The 22,273-nt window shown below is 39.6% G+C and overlaps 1 protein-coding gene across 1 annotated transcript; it reads right to left on the bottom strand.

Moving 5' to 3' along the window:
• Window positions 1-5,201: 5,201 nt before the first annotated feature.
• On the bottom strand, window positions 5,202-16,427 carry GAL3ST2 (galactose-3-O-sulfotransferase 2). The gene is made up of 3 exons (XM_032225658.1): window positions 16,309-16,427; window positions 9,297-9,555; window positions 5,202-6,002 (listed from the first exon to the last, which is right to left on the bottom strand). The coding sequence occupies exons 1-3, from the start codon at window positions 16,425-16,427 to the stop codon at window positions 5,202-5,204; spliced, it is 1,179 nt and encodes a 392-aa protein (XP_032081549.1).
• Window positions 16,428-22,273: the final 5,846 nt, after the last annotated feature.

Raw genomic sequence — 22,273 nt, forward strand, 5'->3', positions numbered from 1 at the left:
ATCATGAACAAAGATGGTCCACTCTCTAATTTTCAAACAAGAGATTGTGACACTCTGAGTATGTTTGACCTGTTATCTAACTCTGTTTATCCATTTTCACCTAATTATAATACAAATGTACCTGGCATCAACTTTTTTTGCAAGGTCTGCAGCATATTGTCCTACTCATAAAACCCAACCCATGTGCAAGACAAACTGAGGATGCCCTTAGCTATACTACTATGAAGCTAGCATTCTCCCCATCGAGCCAGCATAATCAAATAGTATGTGAATTTTGATGTCATTAGCTGCTATTTCCATCATCAGCAAAGTCATAGTTGATAAAGTCAGCTTGGCATCTATTAGCCATTTAAGGCTGATGTAATCATGTTTCCTTTCTTATGGGCTCTAGACAGTCTCCTATCCTACAATTCTGTTTTTCACCAAAAATACTGGGCATATCCTGGGTGTTATGTAAATTAGGCAATAACTGGTTCCATCAATACTTTGTCATGTTAACTCTTCAAAATGAGAAATATCAAAATAGTTAATAATATGGATGTGATAATGGAAGGGTATCCTCCTACCTCGCTTGCATTTTAGTGTTACAGAGTAGTTTGTGACATGTGTATAAACACAAATTATAAAACATACATATGAGCTTTCAAACATCATTGACTTTTCCTATAGTTACACTATCTTGCCTAGTATGTATGTATGTCTCTCTCTCTCTCTCTCTCTCTATATATATATATATATATATATATATATATATGTATATGTATATGTATATGTATATGTATATGTATATGTATATGTATATGTATATGTATATGTATATGTATATGTATATGTATATGTATATGTATATGTATATATTTAGTGTCACAACCCCTGGTAAGCCCCAATTATGGGAGGAAGCTAACTGCTTCCATCATCTGTCAATCGGCTCGTCACAAGAGTCCATCACGACAGAAACCCAATATTTTTACTGTTGCCTTTGTTATATTTGTGTTTTATTTGTGCTGATAAATAAATAAAGGGAGACTAGTATAGATCTATTTCAAGCTATTTAGCTCTCATTTATTTATCAGCACAAATAAAACACATATGTATGTATGTATGTATGTATCTATGTATGTATGTATGTATATATGTATAATATATAGCCATGATGACGAACCCTGGCCTGCATGCTGCAGGTGGCACATGGAGCCATTTGTTAGGGCATGCGAGGCATTGCCCTGTCAGCTCCAGAGCACATGCGTGCATTGCCCAGCTGAGTTTGGCCTTCTTTTTTGGACATTTTTCACCCTCCGGAGGCTTCAGGGAAGCCTCCTGAAGACTCTGAAGTGTGAAAAACAGCTGTATGAACAACCTGGAAGTTTGGGAACTTTGACTTCCATTTTGTCCATAGGGCCATTTTTCGCCCTCTGGAGCATTCAGGAGACTTCCCTGAAGGCTCCCAAGGGCAAAAAATGGACCTACAGGCAACCAGAAGTCACTGTTCCCGAACTATCGAGTTGCCCGTACAGCTGTTTTTCGCCCTCTGGAACCTTCAGGGAAGCCTCCTGCAGCCTCCTGAGGGCCTCGGGGGGGGGGGGGGAGGCTGTTTTCACACTCCCCAGGCTCCAGAGACTTTCTAGGAAAGCATGGGTCCCATCACAGTGGGGGGAGGGTGGGGTTGCACGCGTATGCATGTGGTGTGTGTGTGTGTCATGAGCACAGCATTATGAGTGTGGACCCCCCTGCACTCCCCCTGCTTTTGGCATGTGATCCGAAAAAGGTTAGCTATCACTGATATAAAGTATAGGTCAGTGATGGCGAACCTTTTTTGGCTCACGTACCAAAAGTGTGGGGAGTGCAGGGTGGGTGTCATGCACGGGCATGCCACACCCACAACAATCATCACCCCCCAGGCATGTGTTTTTGGTGTGCTTCTTTCACCTTTCCCTTCCCCTGAAACCTCCAGAGCACAAAACACCGGCCCTACGGGAAAACTGGAAGTTCAGGAACGGACTTCCAGTTTGCTCGTAGGGCCAGTTTTTGCCCTCTGGAGCCTTCAGGGAAGCCTCCTGAAAGCTCTGGAGGGTGAAAAACGGCCCTACAGACAAAGCAGAAGTTCGCCATAAGGCTGTTTCTTGCCCTTGGAGCCTTCAGGAGGCTTCCTTGAAAGCTCCAGAGGGTGAGAAACAGTCTTACGGCCAAACCAGAAGTCACTTCCAGTTTGTCCGTAGGGCTGTTTTTCCCCCTCCAGAGCCTTCAGGATGATTCCCCGAAGGCCAAACCGGTACTAAAAAAATACTTTAAAAAGTAAAAAAAAAAAGTTCCTACAATTAGCTGTCTGATAATCAGCTGTGCCACTCTATTTCTAATGAATATAAATCACATGACACGGCTGATTGTCACACAGCTGATCCTCGTAACTACCGGTTCGCCCGAACAAGTAGCATTTTTTTACTACTGGTTCGAGCAAACCGGTAGCATTTTTTACTTCTGGTTCAGGCAAAGCAAGGCAAACTGGTAACATTTCACCCCTGCCTGTACCTCTCTATCATGTAGTGTCAAGAAACAGACACTACAGGGATTCCAGAGTGCTATTTATATTGTTAGATATTGTAACAAAATCTTGAAAGTCTATCTGAGTTTCTTTGTGTGCCATCCAGTGGTGGGTTCTGGATCCCATTCCAACTGATACAGTTGGAACGGTCCTGGCAGTGTCCACATGTACATGCACAGCGCACGCATGCGTCTTAGAGCCTCCACGAACGTCTGCGATGCTCCAGATGCTCTGCGGAGCATCGCGCAGGCACTGTATGTGCCATGCACTTTCGCGGAAGCACGGAAGCATTAAAAAACAGGTAAGGAAGTCAGGCAGGCAGGTGGGCCTCCAGAGCACAGTACCAGAACAGTATCCGGTGCTCCGGGCTGGCTCCAGTACGCCCGTACGGGGGTGTACTGCCTGCAGCCCACCACTGGTGCCATCTTACATGGAATAAAATCAAGGCAAGGTTATTTTGAATTTCTTTCTCATTCTTGTTTCTATCTCTGGGTTATGTCATCTTTTTTGCAAGTTACTCCTTAATGGTCCTTTTGTATCTTCTATCTCTACATTCCTTTACAATACTCCAAAGTTAATTTTATTGGAACGGGGGCTTAATTGTACAACTGCAATTAAGCCAGCTGGGGAATTCTGGGAATTGAAGTCCGCACATCTTAAAGTTGCTGAGGTTGAGAAATATTGATCTTCATAGACAGAGTTGCACTTGAAGCAAAAGGATCCACTGGTAATTCGATGACTTTGGGGGCCCTGCTGGCAATTTTTACAAAATCTTAATATGTCTCTGTTATCTGTATTGATGGGGAACATCCATTCAAGGCAGTTACTTTCTTTGACATTTATGATACACACAACCCCCAAAACATCTAAGTAGCATGTTTCTTTATATGACAAAAAGGAGTTAGGGGCACAATAATAGGTTTAACTGCTTGGTAAGTTGCCCTACAACTAAAAAAGCAAAAAAGGCAAACCACAGAGTAATAAAAACTTGTTTTAGCTTCTAGCTGATCTATTGATATTTTTATTCAACTTCCATGGGAGGCATAGTGAACTGAAGACACCTCCATGAAAATGCAGTTAGTCATAGCAAAGTCTTCTAATTTTTCCAGTTAATGAGAAGATGGGAGATTACCCAGATGTATTCCAGATGGCTGTCCTCACAAGGAGACCATGGGATGGCAGTTTCTTCCATGGGTTTGAGCATCAGGAGATGAAGGGATTAGCCATTTTGGTCTCAATTAAAGCAAAGACTTGTAAAGTTCACTAGGTTTGCAAGCCTCATTTTCAGAAATTGCCAATAACCATATTAAAGTTATTAGAATGACAAGCTTAAAAAGTCACTGGATGAGTTTAGCTTCAACTTTGAACAAAACAGAAATTAATTACAAATTTAAGAACTTAAATATTTTGAAATAAACTGCAAAAAAGCTAAGATTTGATTTTAAAAATTGCTTTAACTGTTAAGGTAAATTTGAAATATTGACAGTAAGTATAAGATTTTGAAATTAGCTATAAAACAGTTTCTCGTGGGAAGTTATTTTGGCTCTCTCGATTCATCCCAAAGATAAACAACTTTCTGGTTTTAGAAATTGAACGTTAGAGGGGATTAAACATTTTTTGTTGAAGGAAAAAAAAATTACAAGCCAACTTTTGGGGTCAGTTAATCAGGACTTACAAAATGACAAAAAAGTCATAACATTGAAAATATTAAAGAAGATCTTTGAAGAATGGAGCCAGAAACTAATAGTTACAATATCAATAGTGTCAATAAAGTTGTCTGATTCTATGGATGGACAGTGTCCAAATATGTCAATGAGAGAATGAAAGATGTGGACTAAATTTTATCTGACAAGAAAAAGTAGGAAAGGAAAGGAACTACAAATGATAGGCCAAAAGATTGATTGAAAAGGCACTTTACTAATATTTAAACTGGCAGAAAATGACAAAAATTAAAGGGGACATGCGAGTGACAAAACAAAAGAATGTAGAGCCAATAAAAATGTTTTATTTTTGGATCTACAAAAGAGGCTTGTTAAACCTTTGAGCAATGTGAAGGCAGGATCTTCCATCAAGTTTGTAGCTGTAATGCAGCTTAAGTTGAATCTAAGCACAGTACTACCAAGTATCAAGGGAGAATGGAACATTTTTCAATAGATGTGTAAAAGCAAAAGTTCAACAATAATTTGTGGTGTGGGGGGGATTAATATACACTAAGGGTTTGGACACAATTGCTAAAATGTTATGTTGCTCCTCTATGATTCATGGTCTTAGATACAGCTTTAAATTCAGATACTATGAAAATTTGAGAACTGTGGATATGATCCAGCCCACTGTTTGTTTGGAAGGGGGTTGTGTTCATGTATGATCAGAGATCTGTCTTTAATCTATATCTCCACAGTACTGAAATGGTGAATGGATTTAGACATTGATCAGAATGATTCCATAAGATATTTGTAACTTTATAATTGTTATCCCTTAAGACTTCTGTAAGATTAGAGCTTCAGGATTGGTATTCACAAACAGTGACTCTAATTTCCATCCCATTTTTGACTCTGAAAAGGCATTGAGGCTAATGTGGAGTATTTTGGGTGAAGAAAAACTGAAGTCTAGAGTGCTGCAGAGATTGGTCCTCAGTATAGAAAAATGGTGTTGTTGAAGGAACTCATCTACCATTTTTTCTCTTATATGGGAACTGTGAATTGTATAGATGGGCTGTATATTGAAGTTCTGGCATGATCATCTTTTTACAGATGTTCAGGGTCGTATTGTCTAAATCTTGTTTGAGATTGTAACCCATGATACGAGCATTTCCTGATTGAAAAGGCTTCATATTCTTATTTTTAATTTGATTGTGATCAATTGCAGTTTCCTCTAAGAGGCATGACTCCATCAGTTCACTTTGTCTCTTCTGCAACAGATCAACTTCCTTGTACAGGGTTTTGAGGTCCATTCTTTCCTGAATTTTCATCCAAAATGATTTATTGAAATGTTTATAAAGTTCCCAATCTAAAGCACACCACTCTTTCACTTTCTCCTTATTCTCTGGCTTCAGAGTCTGAATGCTATGTTGGCTCCTGGCATTCATCTTGAAATAAATCACATCATCTAGATCCCAACACAAAAAATCCTTCAGAAGGATCATTGACTCATCAAAAAAATCAGCAATCAGTATCAAGTGAAAAATCTCTTCTATGTTATGGAAGACAGACTGGATATAATGCTCATCGTATTTTGCATTGTTGTTATACCCAAAATCAAACCACATGTGGTTCTTAGCATACATATTATCATTTTCAGCCATATTGTAGTATGATGAAGGAGATGATAGAAATTCATTAACGTTCTTGGATTTTTTAAATGCTGGTGCAACATTTTTGTAGTAGACATAAGATGATTCAAACAATGATGCTGGGTGTCTCAGGATAGAAAAATAAAAGGTATTATTTGGCATTATTCTTCTGACCTTTTAAATGAAAGAGAGGAGGAGAGAGATTAAAATAAGTATCTATATTTTTGAATGATCAATAAAAATGTTGCATTCTGAAATAAATACAATTGACCTATTACTTGACCTATCACACATTTTGGGAAAAGTGGTGCAATATGAAATGGTGTTTGCTTTTGCATATCTTTAGAGATATACTATACATTAATTAAGCCATATTAATTGAGTCATTACAAAAATCCATAAGAAAACAAAAACTCCAATGGCACAAACAAGTTTTAAACTCCTTTGGGCTTTCATGCTTCTCCTTTTAAAGGAATGCTTTAAAAAAAATCACTTCCATCGTTAAGTAATTGTAGCAGGTTATATTATCCCAATCAGAATATCTATGCTTTATTTAACTAATTTAATATAAATTAGATTAACTATAACTCAAAGTTTGGATGCTACTTTAAACAACAGGTAATTGGGGTGGGGAGAATGAAAGTTTCTGATATCTTTCTTTAAAGTTTGGGTAAAGAAAGATCTAATTTATCATGTTTGCATTCAGTAAGTATGAGGATCCAGCAAAATACTTATTTATATTCGTCATATAGGGCAGGTCTTTGGAGAAAATATTAAAATGATGATGATATTACCTAGTTTGAGTAATGAAATATCTGAAAGAAAACAACCAAATTCAGAGAGCTGTTGGAAGTTAAATCCAGTCTGATTCTTATTCCAGGGCAAGAGAGAGACGCAGAAATTGGAGGCAGGCTGAAGTTTTGCAAAGGAGGTCTCCCTTTATTTAGTAGCCAGAAACAACAGTGACAGCAGCATGTTTCTGGGGTGGCTGACAAATTGGTGTTGAGGGTAGATGGGATTTTATACAATTTGGGGGAACTTTGTGATTAAGATGCTTGTTCCTGTGCAAGTCCTTTAATATTTTAATGGCTGTTGCCAGGTTTCTATAGAGTCATGTAGGGGTCATGACTGGCTCTACAACAGAGGTAGGTTTCTGCCAGTTCTAACCTCTTCTGTAGAAGTGGTTCCACAAATCTACCAAACCGGTTAGAAGAGGTTCCTCACGGAGTGCCTGCCCGGCCCCCTCGCTCATGGGCAGTAGCTTGTGCGGTGTGGCCAGCCTCCTAGGACCTCCCTGAACCTGCCTAGGAGGTGTGGCCACCAGCAAAGCACGAAGGTGTTCCAGAGCATCCCCCCATTGGTTCCCCACCTCCCTTCCTGGCAAAGTTTTCCAAGATGTGGTTTCAAAAACAGCCTCCCATCCCTTGTGTCTGGCTCCCGCTGAACTCCGGGAAGGAGGAGAAGAGCCTTTGGGGCATGACGAGGAGGGAGGAGGAGGAGGCGCGTGTGTGGGGCCATGCCAGTTTGGCAACCAGCACTAAGAAAACGCCTCACAGCTTTTGAAGGGAGGAGGGCCAAAGGAAAGGGAGAATGCAGAGTCGCTTTCAGGGATGCCAAAGTGGCAGGAAATCAGCACTGCCACTAGAGTCTAAAGCTTTCGGCGGCTCCAGACAGGTGAGGCGTTGTTGCATTCCTGCCTCCACTGGACTTCGCGCTCTTCTTTACGCACTCCTCACAACTAGAATAGACGTCCAAAAGCGGCAGGGGCAGTCAGGCTGGAAGCCCTGGCCCCATTAGCCCCAAAAGCCACTTCTGGACATCTATTGCAGTCGCAAGGAGCGTGTGGAGAAGAGTGCGAAGTCCAGCTGAGGCAGGAAGGTTCTTGGCACTCCCCAGTCACTTTCACAGCTTCTCAGAGCACCAAGAACCTTCCTGCCTCCACTGAACTTCGTGCTCTTCTATGCGCCTCCTGGCAAGCGAGCAAGCAAGTGAGGATCAGGCTGCCTGATCCTCCATTACTTGCTTCTCTTTTGCCTGCCCAGACTACTTTGGCGCTGCTCTGGCTACCTCTGTCCATCCATGCCCAGCAGCTGCAGTGACATCATCAAGATGAAGAATGAGAGGGAAGAACCAGGCCGGGAGAGGACCCCGCCACGGCTTAGGCAGGACTCTGAGGTCCCTTCGCTTCCAAGCCACTTCATCTTGACGACGTCACTGCAACCTGCGGGGGGAGGATGGACATAGGTAGCCAGAGTGAGGCCGAGGTGATCCGGGCGGGCGAAACAGTGAACAAGCGATGGAGGATCAGGCAGCCCTTGAATTGTTGTTCTATCTCTAAATATTCAATTTAACTGTACCTTTCACTGCCACTTTTGACTTAGAAGAATCACTTCCAGCTGCGTTTGAAGCTTTGCACCAGTGGTGGGTTTCAAAATTTTTTTGAACCTACTCTGTGGGTGTGGCCTCCTTTGTGGGAGTGGTTTGCCACCCATGTGACCAGATGGGAGTGGCTTGCCACCCATGTGACCAGATATGAAGATGCCAATGACACTTGTCAGAACCACCTTAAATTACCTCACACACAGCACTGGCATGCATAAGAATATGATGTAAACTTGTTTTTTAAAAGGCATCTTTGGTTTGCGTTAAAACAACTTCAACACACCAATGTTCTGATTGCACCACAAATGCAGTAGTCATCCTTACCTTTCACAGAGGCACTGAGTTTTATAAATATGAGCATGATAGTGTTGAATAATCATATCCAAGGACCAGTGGTGGGTTTCAAAAAAATTTGGAACCTCTTCTATAGGTGTGGCCTGCTTTCTGGGTCCACTGGTGGAACCTCTTCTAACCGGTTCGGTAGATTTGACGAACCGGTTCTACCGAATAGGTGCGAACTGGTAAGAACCCACCTCTGCTTTGCACAAATATTCTGCAGAATCAGTTTTACTAACTGCTTGGATCTCTAAGACAGCTGTTCCATTTGCCAACCTGAAGCTGCATTTATCAGAGGATCTAAGCCAGTGTTTCTCAACCTTGACAAATTGAAGATGTCCGGACTTCAACTCCCAGAATTTCCCAGCCAGCTAATTCCCTTCTTGCTAATTATCCCAGTGCCGGGTGAACATACCAAAGAAGGGAGGAGTAGGGGGAAAGGACTATAAGGTTTGTCCTTTTATTAGCTTCCTCATGAGTAAAGTTCCAGAAACTTTTGGAACTGTTTAAGCTCACCCAGCTCTTTGGGGTCATACATCAGCATCTTCTGATGCTGTAAGTATATTCAAGGTCAATTTCTTTTTAAGATTTGGAATCTCCTCATTCTTTGATATAAATTCTGCAAATTCCAAATTAAGCATCAACACAGATTAACACGCAACAATGACCCCTACAGCAGGCACTAACTCCAACAGACAAAAGCGGAAATTAAAAAATGGAAACTTTACAAAATAACTTCTATATTCTTACCTCGTGCAAATTAAACTTCAGATGATTGCCCATGATGTTGAACTTATTTCCCAGCCTTTTGAATTCCTCAACATATGACGCTTGGAAGGGATAAGGATAACCAAGATGGGGCCTTTTCCCAAAGGGTAGGGCCATGGTGAGGTTATGTTTCTCTGAGAAGCGGCAGAGGATGTTGAGTATGGTACTGCTAGCTGTTTTGTGGGTCTTGAGGAACATGACATTTTTGATGGGTTGACAGATTTTGGAAGGATGCGTCTGCCTAGATAAATACAGAGGAAATAACCAAGGAAAAATATTTAGGAACTACCTTTCCCACTTGGTAATTCATTCCTTATGACTGCCATGGTCTTCCCTGCTTTCCTTTGTATTTCTACGTTTAGTCTGATTTGTTTTTATTTCTCCGACACATTTCAATAGGTCATGTGCCTACATATGTTTAAAAACTGGAAGATTCTAATTTGTGAATTGTCTGGGGCATTTATGAGCCATAAACTATGTAATTAACATACAGGACAGTAATGGTTTTCTCTTGCCTTCGCTACTGGTTTGGAATGGGGAGTGTGCATGCATGCTCACTTTCCTTCCCTGCATGCGCAAAACCTTCTGCGCATGTACATCCATGATGATGTCTGGGAAGGTGGGCGGAGCCTCCCACTGCTGCCACTACTGGTATGCCCGAACAGGGGTGAACCGGCAGAATACCACCTCTGATATGGGGCCTTTTTGTACTTTAATAATAAAAAGCTAGATGTGATTTTTGTACAAAGTATGAACAGACTGTTCAGAGTGGTAATGAATGTGAGAAACAACTATTTTAAGATGCTCACGTATTGAAATAATTAAATAAACTAGTTGATCTGTCAGTCCAGATAATGGGTGGATAAAGTTAAGGAAAGGAAAACTAAAACACCAAAGAGCTAATAAGGGGAGTGGATTTCCCTCCTCATGAGGGTTTTTATAAAAAGGGAGGGCAATCTTAAGGTGACCAGATGTCCCGCTTTTGGCGGGACAGTCCCGCTTTTGAACAATTTGTCCCACGTCCCGCGGCGTTTTAAAAAAGTCCTGACTCTCTGGACGCCCCTCCGACCCTCTCCTGAGGCAAAGACAGAGCTCCTTCGGCCTGCAAGCTTATTCCGCCTTGCCCTTGAGTCTTGCTGTGGGGCGACCAAAGAAGCATGCTTTCCGGCACTTGGGAAAGATTTCCCCACCTCCCACGCCCCTCACCCATCTCCTTCAGTTGGACAAGCCCACATGTCAGTGCGCAGCACCGGAGGTGTGCCCTCTGCTTGGAATCTCCCACCCAGGTTTCTCTCCCCCCCTTTTTGTCAGGGACGGAATGGAGGCGTCCGCCAAGTGGTGGCTGCTGGTCTAGCTGGGGCTGCTTCTGACTCACCTTCCAGGTAAGGGACGGTGGGGTGGGGGTCACCATCTCCCATAGGACCTCTCCTCCCCCCCCTTCTGCTTGCTCCATCCCAGCGGAGGCTGAGCCTGCCTCTTATTTGGACCTCCTGCATCCCCCCCCCAAATGGAGCACCCAATTTCAAGCAACGAGGGGCACCAAACAGGGCAGGGTTGCAAACACCCCCTCCTCCCAAGGCTGTAGGTGAAAGCTGCTCTCCAGCGTCCTGTCCCTGCCCTGCCTTCCTGGAGCCATCTCTGTGGGGGTCATTTTTGGCTTTAACATGATGCCTTGAGGGGGGAACAGGGCGTGCCCAGGCACCTGTCTTGGACTCTGCCCCTGAATCAGGAATGCTGGAGAAGGGGGCGCGGATCGCTGGCTTTTTAAAGCAACTTTTTAGAAGGAGGATGGGAGGACAGATGGGGCGAGTACTGAAGGCATCCCAGCTGAAATCACTTTTTAAAAAAGCCATTTTTAAAAAAACCCATTTTTAAGGCGGTGAGTAGATCTAATGTTCCTTCCGACTCCCCACAACAGAGAAAAGGGGGGGGGAGAAAGTTAGGGAAGGAAGGAAAGAAGGAAGGAAGAAAGGAAAGGAGGAAGGAAGGAAAGAAGGGAAACAAAGAATGACTGGCCTCATTTCATCCAAACAGGTTTTCATGCCTAAAATGGGACTAGAAACTCCTGAATTCTTGTCTGGTGCCAGGCAAACTGGCTCTCTTATCTATATTTGATCTACTGTGACCAAATATCTTCCAAATTGTGCCAGGAAAGCAGCTCAGCACAGCTGCATTGAGCAACAGGAATAATTTTTACGGCTGTGTAGTTTCTCCTTTTGCAAAACTAGCAGATTAAACAGCAAACTCGCCACAAGATTGCAAGTAACTTGTAAAACTTCTCCTCAAATAGCAGTTATCTGAAACTACCCAGTGAGCAGAGTTGGGTGTTGATATTATTGTATCTCTGTATAAAGCCATGAATTTGTAATAGAAGGTCATAGACAAATAGCTGTCCTTTGGGGTCATTACAAGGTGTCTAGAATAGAAGAACATGGGTGTTTTCTGATATGGAAGCATTTTGTATAAAATAGAGTGCAACATTGGCTAATAAACAATAGCTCCAAATTTAGTTTTAAATTCATACATTTAAATTCATTGCTAATTTCACATACTATGTGAACGAGACAGTTTTTATATTCCAATACTTCAGGATACAATGTTAAGTTTATTGCATTGGGAGATTTTGTACAACATTTGCTTAAAATATTCAAGAAAAAAATGGTTGGATACTTTGTTGTTTAGAATGCAAGGCAAGCACACTTCAATTTTAAGGGACTGGGATTATTTCCATATACTGTACAACTAGACTTCGTTTACAACCACAATTGACCCTAAAATTTCCATTGCAAAGCAAGACAGTTGCTCATTTCATGACCTTTCTTTCCACAGTTGTTAAGTGAGTCACTGCAATTGTTAAGTGAACCATGCAGTCATTAAGCAAGTTTGGCTTTTCCCCGTCACTTTGCTTGTTGGAAACCAGCTGGGAAAGTGACAAATGGTGATCGCATAATCCTGGATACTGCAACTATCATGAACACATACCAGGTGCCAAGCAAATTTTGACCATGTGGTCATGAAGATGGTGCAGTGGTCATAAAGGAGAAAAACAGTCACAAGTCAGAAGAGCAACAATGATGATTAGGGGACTAGAGGCCAAAACATATGAGGAACTGCTTCTGGAACTAGTTTAATGAAAAGAAGGACTAGGAGAGACATGATAGCAGTGTTCCAACATGTCAGGGGTTGCCACAAAGAAGAGGGAGTCAAACTATTCTCCAAGGCACCTGAGGGTAGAACAAGAAGCAATGGGTGGAAACTAATCAAGGAGAGAAGTTGTGAATGTTCCAACACTGGAAGTTTTTAAAAAGATGTTGGATAACCATTTGTCTGAAATGGTGTAGGGTTTCCTTCCTAAGCAGGGGGTTGGACTAGAAGATCTCCAAGGTCTTCCAACTCTGTTATTCTATTCTAACATATACTGTTTTAAAGAAGCACAGAGGGAACAATCCTCCAGGCTTCAATTATGTTGCACTGTAAAGGGCTTCTGGTCCATTTAAGTGATCACTCTTCCTTTTCAGTTTGTCAGCTTTTAATACTTTGGTTTTATTAAATGAATGTTAGCATTCAGAAGGTGCCTTCACTATGTCCATCTGCCCTCTCCCCATCAAAGTTGTGCTCTCCAGGAAATAATTTTATGGGCCTGGGAGGCTGCTAGCATTTTCCATTAGAAAGCAGTAAGCCTTGTCTCAAAATTTGATCTATACAATGTAGATTGTTTTCGGCTTTGTGTGATTTGATTGAGACTCTTTATCAATTGCAGATTGTAAGCAATTGTTTCTTTCATCACACCAAAGCCAAAGCAAAGAAAGCACATTGATGGCCATAATACATAAAACTTTTGCTTACCACTAGAGCCCCTGAGAAGGCTTAATTACTGATCTCTATTAATTCTAAAATGTTTATTGAAAAGTCCTGCATTCAGAAGGCATACATCTTTAGTAGAGGTCTATTGGACTCTTTCCATAATGCCTAAGAGGGGAAACCATGGGAGGGATGCAACTACTCAATGAAATAATTCTTCTTGTAAAAAGCAAAAAATTACAAACATTCTGTATGATTTTTTTTACAGTTTTAAGTCTGTAGAATTTTGAAAGGAGGTTTTGATAAATTTCCTTATTTGCATCTGAAGAACTCTAATAGCTTAAAGATTCTCAAAATGTAGGAAAACTTAGTAGATGGAAAGTACCTAAATTCAGAAAATAAAGGTGAGGAACTTGTGTGAGGTAGAAAAAAAACACATTCTGCCTCTTCTCTTGTTTTTATAGAATTTTTTAGTCACATGAACTAGAAGACCTTTTAGAGAAAGGCAATTGTTTCATGAATCATGAATATATAATAATTACCTAGAGGGAAATTAAACGTAAGTTCTTCAATATGAGACTTTGTTATAGAACAATAGGTGAACAATATAGACCAGTGACTCAGGGGTGAAATCAACTTACCTTTGCTACCAGGTTGCAAATGTGAGAAAACGTGCCACCCCTACGCATGCGCAGGACCTTCCGCACATGTGCAGAGTGACAAAAATGGGATGTGATGACGTCCGGGAGGGTGGATGGAGCCTCCTGCTGCCACCTCTACCAGTTTGCACAAACCGGATAGAACTGGCTGAATTGCAACACTGCAGTGGCCCTCAATCTTTTGAGTACCAGGGACCGGTTACATGGACAAAGGTATTTCTGTGGACCAGAGGGCATGTCGTTTTGTGTGCTGCCCGTGTTCCGTGGATGGGGCTTTGCTTGTTTGCACGGAGCGGTTGCTGGCATGCTGTGGACCAGTGTTGGTCCACAGATCAGAGGTTGATGACCCCTGATATAGACCACTATTGGATGAATGTGGGAGTTGTGGAAAAAAAGTGAATGAAGATCTGGAGAACTGCAATGTCCTTTTAAGAATTAAACTTTCACTTAGGAGGCCAACAGTGTATCCAGTGATAGAACACAACATACTGTAGTAATATTTTAAAATCAATGAGTAGGGCAGTTATAAATAACCACAAAATTAATGATCTGAAGATGGGTTGCAAGTAGATTGAGTAACTTATATTGCCTTATCCTAAATTCCTCAGCAGTCTCCTCTAAACTAAGGTGACCAGTCCCACTTTTGAACAATTTGTCCTGCGTCCTGCGGCGTTTTAAAAAAGTCCTGATTTTTTTAAAATTTTTAATCAAGAACACCCCCCCCCCCACCCAGTCAATGGTGTCCCTCTTTACCAATGTTAAAATCTGGTCACCTTAGGCAATCTCCATTTTGCCTCTGTGTTCCATTTCTCCTTTATGAGATTTAGCTAAAGGCTGATAACAGCAAAGCTGAAGTGAGCAGCAACAGAGATGCAGCTAATAATTTAGATTGAACATTAGGTCAGTTGAACTAGTTGCAGACTAACGTGTAAAAACTTTCTACTTGTGCTTATCTAAGATCCTGTGCTAGAGAGATCACCTGATTGAGATCCACCTTTTAAGGAAGCAATGATTCATTCTTTCTCCTTTTATTTTTTTTCTGTTTGACTTCTATGTCTCTGACTTTGCTGGGTATAATACCGTTTTCTATTTCTTAGGAAACTTGTAATGTTTATTCTTGGAAAGGGAACTAGACTTTTATATACTTCCCAACAAATTCAGGCTATTGAACGTAGAGAATGAGAATTCCCCTTACATTTTCGATGGTAAATCTTTAAGGCATGAAAATCAGCTGGGTGACCTTGAGCCAGCCACTTTCTCTAAACCCAACTCACATCACTGGACTTTTGTTGTGGAGACAACATGAGGAGAAAGGTGTGTTGGATGTTGGCTGCCTTAAATTAATTTCAAAAATAGCAAAGGTGGTATATAAATAAATAAGTAATAAATACTTAATAAGCATGCATTGGCTGTACCCAAGAATTGTGGGCAGAGTACAGCAGGATTGTGGGAAGAAAGTTGAGAACCAGCAGGGGTCCAATCTCTGCATTCTAAGCATGACTAAATATGCGCCTCTGTTACAATTTAAAATTGTAATAATCCCAGCTAAGAAGCGTAGAATAATACAGTCTATTGTAGTTACTTAATAACGTATACATACGCATAACAGAATAATATACATATGCATGACTTTTTTAAAAAAATCCCTTCTCACTCTATGAGTGGGCTGTGTCTTCCTCAGTCTCAGGTCCTCTATCAGATCCTGGTTTGATGGGTCTGCACAGTATCTTAGCTGTTCCTAGTACTGTACAGAGAAGTACTTAAATTGCAATATTTCATGTGCCATGGTCTTCACTGAATAAGCCCATGCTTATTGGACCTCTGCAGTTGTCATGGCTTTTATTAATCAAGACTTTCTCATTATGCCTTAATTAAGTTAGATAAAGTATTGTTATAAGGCCTTGTGTAACTTTCCTTCTTAACAGTTTGGACACATTTTGGCTTGTATGTCGCAAGCACCATTTGGGAGATGACCAGGCTGAGCCCGAGTGAGGAGGTCAAATGTATAATAAGTCATGAATCCCTGCGTGCTCGCACGAGATCTAAGTCCAGCCCACCTTGAATGCCTTCTTAATTCCTGTGCATTTCCCTTGACTGTTAGCAGGCTCAGATTTTTGTAGAGAGCTTAAGCTTGTAATAAATCTTTATATTCATTTAAACTGCCTGAATCTCCTGATTTCCCCAGTGCTTGACACACAGCACAGTTATTCAAATACACTTACAATTTCTATGCAAGATACTCTTGTAAGCATTGTATTGTTACCCACATCTCACCCATAGAGGGTATATGCAGCATACCAATACACCCAGGATGTTGTTTTTAATTATCAATAATTGTAATATTAGCTTTTTTTTAAATCATACACACACACACACACACACAAACACTATACCTGCAATCCAGTGTGAAAAGAGAGGGAATAACACTTGGTGGAATGTAGAACTTTCTTATCATTGCAATTCAGTAGCTCAATATCAGTATTCTTTAAAGGATAATGTATTTCTATTGTATTTGTTTTAGAAAATACACTTACTTGATGTCCGTTGTAGCATAGTATTGAAAGTATCCTATCAGGGTAAGACCTGCCAGCCAAAGAATGAGATGCAAAAATCGCTGAAAAAACCTAGAAAAAACCCCAGAAACAATCTTCATTTTCTAATTATCTACCAGAGTTCTTAGGATATTTATACATTACAAACTGTCTTTGCAACTCCTGAATGTAATGCATTCATCTCTTTACCCACCATAGACCAATAAAGCCACTGGGGGAAAAATGTAGATAAGATGTAGATGATATAAAGAATTGTGATTTGTATAAGCTCAGCTTTGAACAAATGGTTCTTGGACCTTTGGCTAAAAGTGGGACCTACTAAAATAAAAAGTGCAACATAAGACAGAAATGAAGGGAATTTTAAATGAGATGGAGCTGGAGTTCCAAAGCATCAAGGATTTAATAAAGGAACAACACAAGGCAATTGTGGAATTATTTGATGGCATAGAACAAAAACTGGAAAAAATTATACAAGGGACAATGAGCAAAGACCAGGATGTTCAGGGGGAAAAAACCAGTAGAAGGAATGGAGAAAAAAGCAGAACTGAGAAATCAGCAAAAAGAAGACAACAGGGAAGAGATACCATCAGCTAATAATGATTGAGGAATTTAATCAGGAGGAAAATAATTTAAAAGTCCTAAAAAGAGAATGGAAGATACAGATATTTTGGGAAAGAACATAGGGATTAGAACAGATAGTTTTAAAATTAGACCGTGGAAAAGGGTAGGGAGGGGAGAAAAAGTTGGATTGAATAGTCAGGATGTAGATGTAGATAGAATTAAGGATCCTAGAGAAGAATATGGGAGGCAAGTTAAAAAAAAAAGATAAGACTTAAGGTACTGTTGAGGTTAAGAGACGATGGATAGAAAAAGGAGAGCGGGGAAAAGATTTTTAAGAATATATTTAAACAAAAACATGTATATTAACATTAGAATTATATAGTCTGGATAATTATTTTGTATGTACTGTGATAGGCATTAGAATAATATTTCAATACAAATAGATATGAAGAGTGAAATATGGGAATTATGAATAAGAATTAAGCATTAATTGGAAAATTAGAGAATGAATGATGATATTATTAACATGCTCAAATAATATAATGATTAGCAGTGAAATAATAAAATAAATATTAATAAAATTACATGAGTAATTAGATAGTGAAAGTATATATTTTAATATAAGCATGTATATATATGTTTTCGTAGATTTCGTAGATTTTCGTAGATTTTTATGGGTGTAGGTATGCTGGTCTTGTTGTATTCGGGTCTTTTCCCATGTAAAACACAATATCAAGACAGCCTTCAACACTGACCAAAAAATAGCCAACATCTTAAGAAACCCCAAAGACAAAATCCAACTAGAAAACCAAGGAGTCTACAAAATACCATGCAAAATCTGCATGCAACATACATACATAGGACAAATGAACAGGAGAATAAATGCATGCATCACAGAACACAACAACGCAGTAAGAAAAAAAGAAAAAACTTCCTCCCTTTTCCAGCACCTTAAAGCTACAGGACATGAAATTAATTTTGAAGAAACCAGGTTAATCTCCAAAACTGAAAACTTCAACAAGAGAATAATTATGGAAGCTATCAAAATAGAGAAACACTCCCACAACATGAATAAACATGACAATACCTCTCGCCTACTAGACATCTGGAAACCAGCCCTAGTCAACAAATGAGCCCCACCCACCACCCAGGCCATTACAACATGAAACAACAACGGACACACAGCCAGCACCAATCAGCACCAATCTACCAATCATGATACAACCACACAACCAATCATTCCACTTATTGAAATAAAGCCAGCACTCCACACAGCCCCACCAAGATTTATAGAAAGACGGCAGCTCTTACCACGCTTTAAGCCCAAAACCCAGCCTGAAGATGGTGAGTGAGGCCGTGTGTGTGTGTGTGTGTGTGTGTGTGTGTTGCATTTGTGCTGATAAATAAATAAAGGAGGACTAGTATAGATCTATTTCAAGCTATTTAGCTCTCATCAGCTAGCCATAACCTTACTGGAAATCGAACCTGGCTAGCTGATGAGAGCTAAATAGCTTGAAATAGATCTATACTAGTCTCCCTTTATTTATTTATCAGGACAAATGCAACACAAATGTAACAAAGGCAACATAAAACAATGGCTTTCTGCCTGAATGAAAAGGGAAGCTGTATGCTCCCTCCCATATTTGGACATACCAGGGGTTGTGACTATATATATATATATATATATATATATATATATATATATATATATATGTGTGTGTGTGTGTGTGTGTGTGTGTGTGTGTGTCTGTGTGTGTGTGTGTGTGTATGTCTGTATGTCTGTCTATCTGTCTGTCTGTCTGTCTGTGTGTACACATACATACATACATACATACATACATACACATACACATATACATGTTTTTGTAGATTTTCATGGGTGTAGGTAAGCTGGTCTTGTTGTTATTCGGGTCTTTTTCCATGTAAAATTGAGATTGTCTTGGCAACGTTTCAGCGAGGTCTCACTCCCCATCTTCAGGCTGGGTTTTGGGCCAAAACCCAGCCTGAAGATGGGGAGTGAGACCTCGCCGAAACATTGCCAAGACAATCTCAATTTTACATGGAAAAAGACCCGAATAACAACAAGACCAGCATACATACATACATACATACATACAAACATACATGTTCTGACCCCCCAAACATACATTCATACATATACATACACACACACACACACACACACATATACATACATACATAACAAGATATATGTAATAATAAGAAGGAGGTTTAGAAATTGAATGGCAGTAGTATTAGATATGTTTAAACAATATGAAATGAAAATGTAATGTAATAACTATGAGTAATAATATTATGTTTATGTGTACTAAAATGTATGATACCCAGGTATCACATCATTCATGCATTGATATGTATAAGCAATATAAAATAAAAAACTTGACAAAAAAGCTTATATTCAGTAAAGTTAAAGTTCAATTAAAAGAATTCAAACACTTATATACACTCAATACACACATACAGACACTCATGGCTCTTTGCCATTGCCTTTTTTTCCCCAACACAAAATAAGCTTTCTATTCAGAACATTTCTTTTGTATTTTGTGGTTATTCTCATTTTATTATATTCCAGCTTTTAAATAAAGAGAACTCCAAAAGAAAATCTCAAGCCTTCCTGGGTATCCTTAAGAAGGGGCCAAAATAGGAAGTTATCTGTGAATGTACAGAGAACCCGGATAAAAGCACTTGTATTCTAAAGCCCTATTTACTCAAATAACAAAGGATAAGAGGCATACATCACATAATAAATATTTTAAAGGTAATAACTTTTTCTCGATGTACAATATTGTAATGGTAGCATGAATTGACTACTGTTATTGGTAGAAATATCTGTTTCTTTTATTTTTCACAAAAAATGGGATTGTGAAAGGCACTCCATGCTTGAATTATATGCAGAATTCAAATTTAACTATTAAAACAGAGTATATATGACTGCCTCCATGCAGGAATACTCCAGCTGCTGTATTCAGAAATGTGGTCTTTATTTTAACATTGTTGACTTACAAATGTAATGCATGTTATTACAATCAAGTAGGGTAAAAATTCTAAAATGTTGAAAGGGACAGATTGAGTTGCATTTATCTATGCCATTGATTTCTGTTTTTTTTTTTCATTTATCTTAGAGCTTAAGAGTGCTCCTATCAGTCAGCTATAACAGATTTGTACAACAATCTGTTTAAGATCATTCCTAAGTAATGTAGAGACTTTACAAATACTGGTGTGGGTGTTGCTAATTAGTCCTACAAATTGTAGACTATAGTTTAAGAAAATGTTTTATAGCAGTTTCTGAATTAAGTTACTTCTGGATAGTCAACATCTGGTGCTACCAATCAACAAGCATTGAAATCTTTATCTTTATAAGATGCTGTATCCAAAAATGTTGTTTCTTTAGTCCTCTCAATCATCCATGGAAAACAAACACTAATTGTTTTGTTTTCCATCATTATTTGAAGACATATACTTTGACCATTTATGTAAATCCTACTTTATAACCAGTGGTGGGATTCAAATTTTTTTTACTACTGGTTCTGTTGGTGTGGCTTTGTGGGTGTGGTAGGGGAAGGATACAGCAAAATCCCCATTCCCTCCCTGGTGCAAGGTTACTGCAAAATCCCCATTCCCTCCCCATCCCACTAACCTGCTTTCCAGCTCCGTTCTCCTGTTGAGGGAGAAACCAGTGCAAAATGTTTTATACATGGCACCTGGCACCAACAAGGTTAGCTAAAATCTTAACAAATACCTCCCCAAAATGTTGGAAATGCGAATCAATACATGGAACATATTACCATTTATGATGGACCTGTGAGCAAGCTAAATTTTTTTGGAAAAGGATCAAAAATTGGCTGGAGGCAATAACAGGGGTTAAAATAGAATGGAAACCTGAAGTTTTTTAATTAGGAATAATGTCTGTGAAATACAAAAAAGAAATCCAGTATTTAATACTACATATAATTATGGCGGCAAGGATTGCCTTTGCCCAGAAATGGAAAAACAAATTAATTCCAAGTGAAGATGAAATAATAAGAAAGGTTATGGATTGTGCTGGAATGGACAAACTAACTAAAGAAATCTAGGGAAAAGAAGAATCAGAATTCTACCAGATATGGGATAAATATCATAGGTGTGTTGAAAGAAATGTCCTTCTGGGTTTGGCTCCAAATGGGGAAAAAGATACTGGAGACATGGAGGCTGCTTGGAAAGATGGTTTATTGGTGGACAGGACCACATGGCTCGAGTCCTGAACAGAAAAGGTAATCACATGCTTCAATGTTGGTGGAAAAAAGAGAAGGAAGGAATGAGATGCTGAGTCTCTGGCTTTATGCCCTCTCTGGCCTTTGATCTTGATCTTGTATTCTGATTGGTTGTCAGACTCCCATGGGGCCATGCAGGGGCAACTCTCTAGGCTGTGTTTTTAATCCAGGTTTGGTTGAGTTCTTAGATGCCATGTGGTCAGTTGAGTAAAGGGCCAATATTATCATGCCTTAATCCCATCCCCCTGGAGCTGAAGGAGAAGTCTTTATTATGTAAAGGGACTAGCTTGGCCTTCTTAATGGCCCATTGACAAAGTAGGGATAGGCAGGAAGCTACAGGCAGCTATTCTGTCTTTTAAAACATGTTTCTTTCTTTTCACATCCAGAGAAATATTCTGCCTTTTCAATATTTCCTAGGATATTTCATTTTTCTGGGAGAGGGCTGGCTGATAGCTTCCAACAGGTTTCCTCCTACAGGAGGAAAGAATCAAGAATCAATGAAGTAATATAATAAAACTCAAAAAAATAATAGTTATGAGTAAAATAAGAGGGTTAAGAATGGTGAAATCCAAATGATATACAATAGAAGGGGAAATTATATAAGGTGAGCGGTATTGATTGATAACTGCTATTAGAAAGAACAGGAAGCTCCTGTTCGTATTGTATCGTGTAAATGTGGTGTATGTCTAGGTTTTGTGTGTGTGTATTTTACATGTTTGTTAATAAAAAATAAAATATATATATATAAAAAAAGAAAACATAAAGCTCTACTATTTTATTTTTATTTTTTTCAAGGCATTTGGTAAGAGAAGGAGGATTTCCGCCTTTCAACAGTCTGTAAATGAATCTGATAAAAATAAAAAATGTTCAGCTCGCTTACATTCTACTGGCCCAGCACCTCAGAATAAAATGACCATGGAAGGCAGCACCATTGAGTTCAGGGAAGGAGTATTCCTATCATATGTACAGTAGTCAACTGAACCAGAATTGCAGCAGAGGCACTTTTATGCCGTGGGACTTTTTTAAAAAAAGATTTCTTCCTATATGTATTTGCTTTCCTCCGTCTTTGAAATTATCCAAAGGTTTTTCCTTCTGGGCACAAATTATGGTTAGAG

The sequence above is a fragment of the Thamnophis elegans genome, chromosome 10, assembly GCF_009769535.1.
Source record: "Thamnophis elegans isolate rThaEle1 chromosome 10, rThaEle1.pri, whole genome shotgun sequence".
NCBI classification, from domain to species: domain Eukaryota; kingdom Metazoa; phylum Chordata; class Lepidosauria; order Squamata; family Colubridae; genus Thamnophis; species Thamnophis elegans.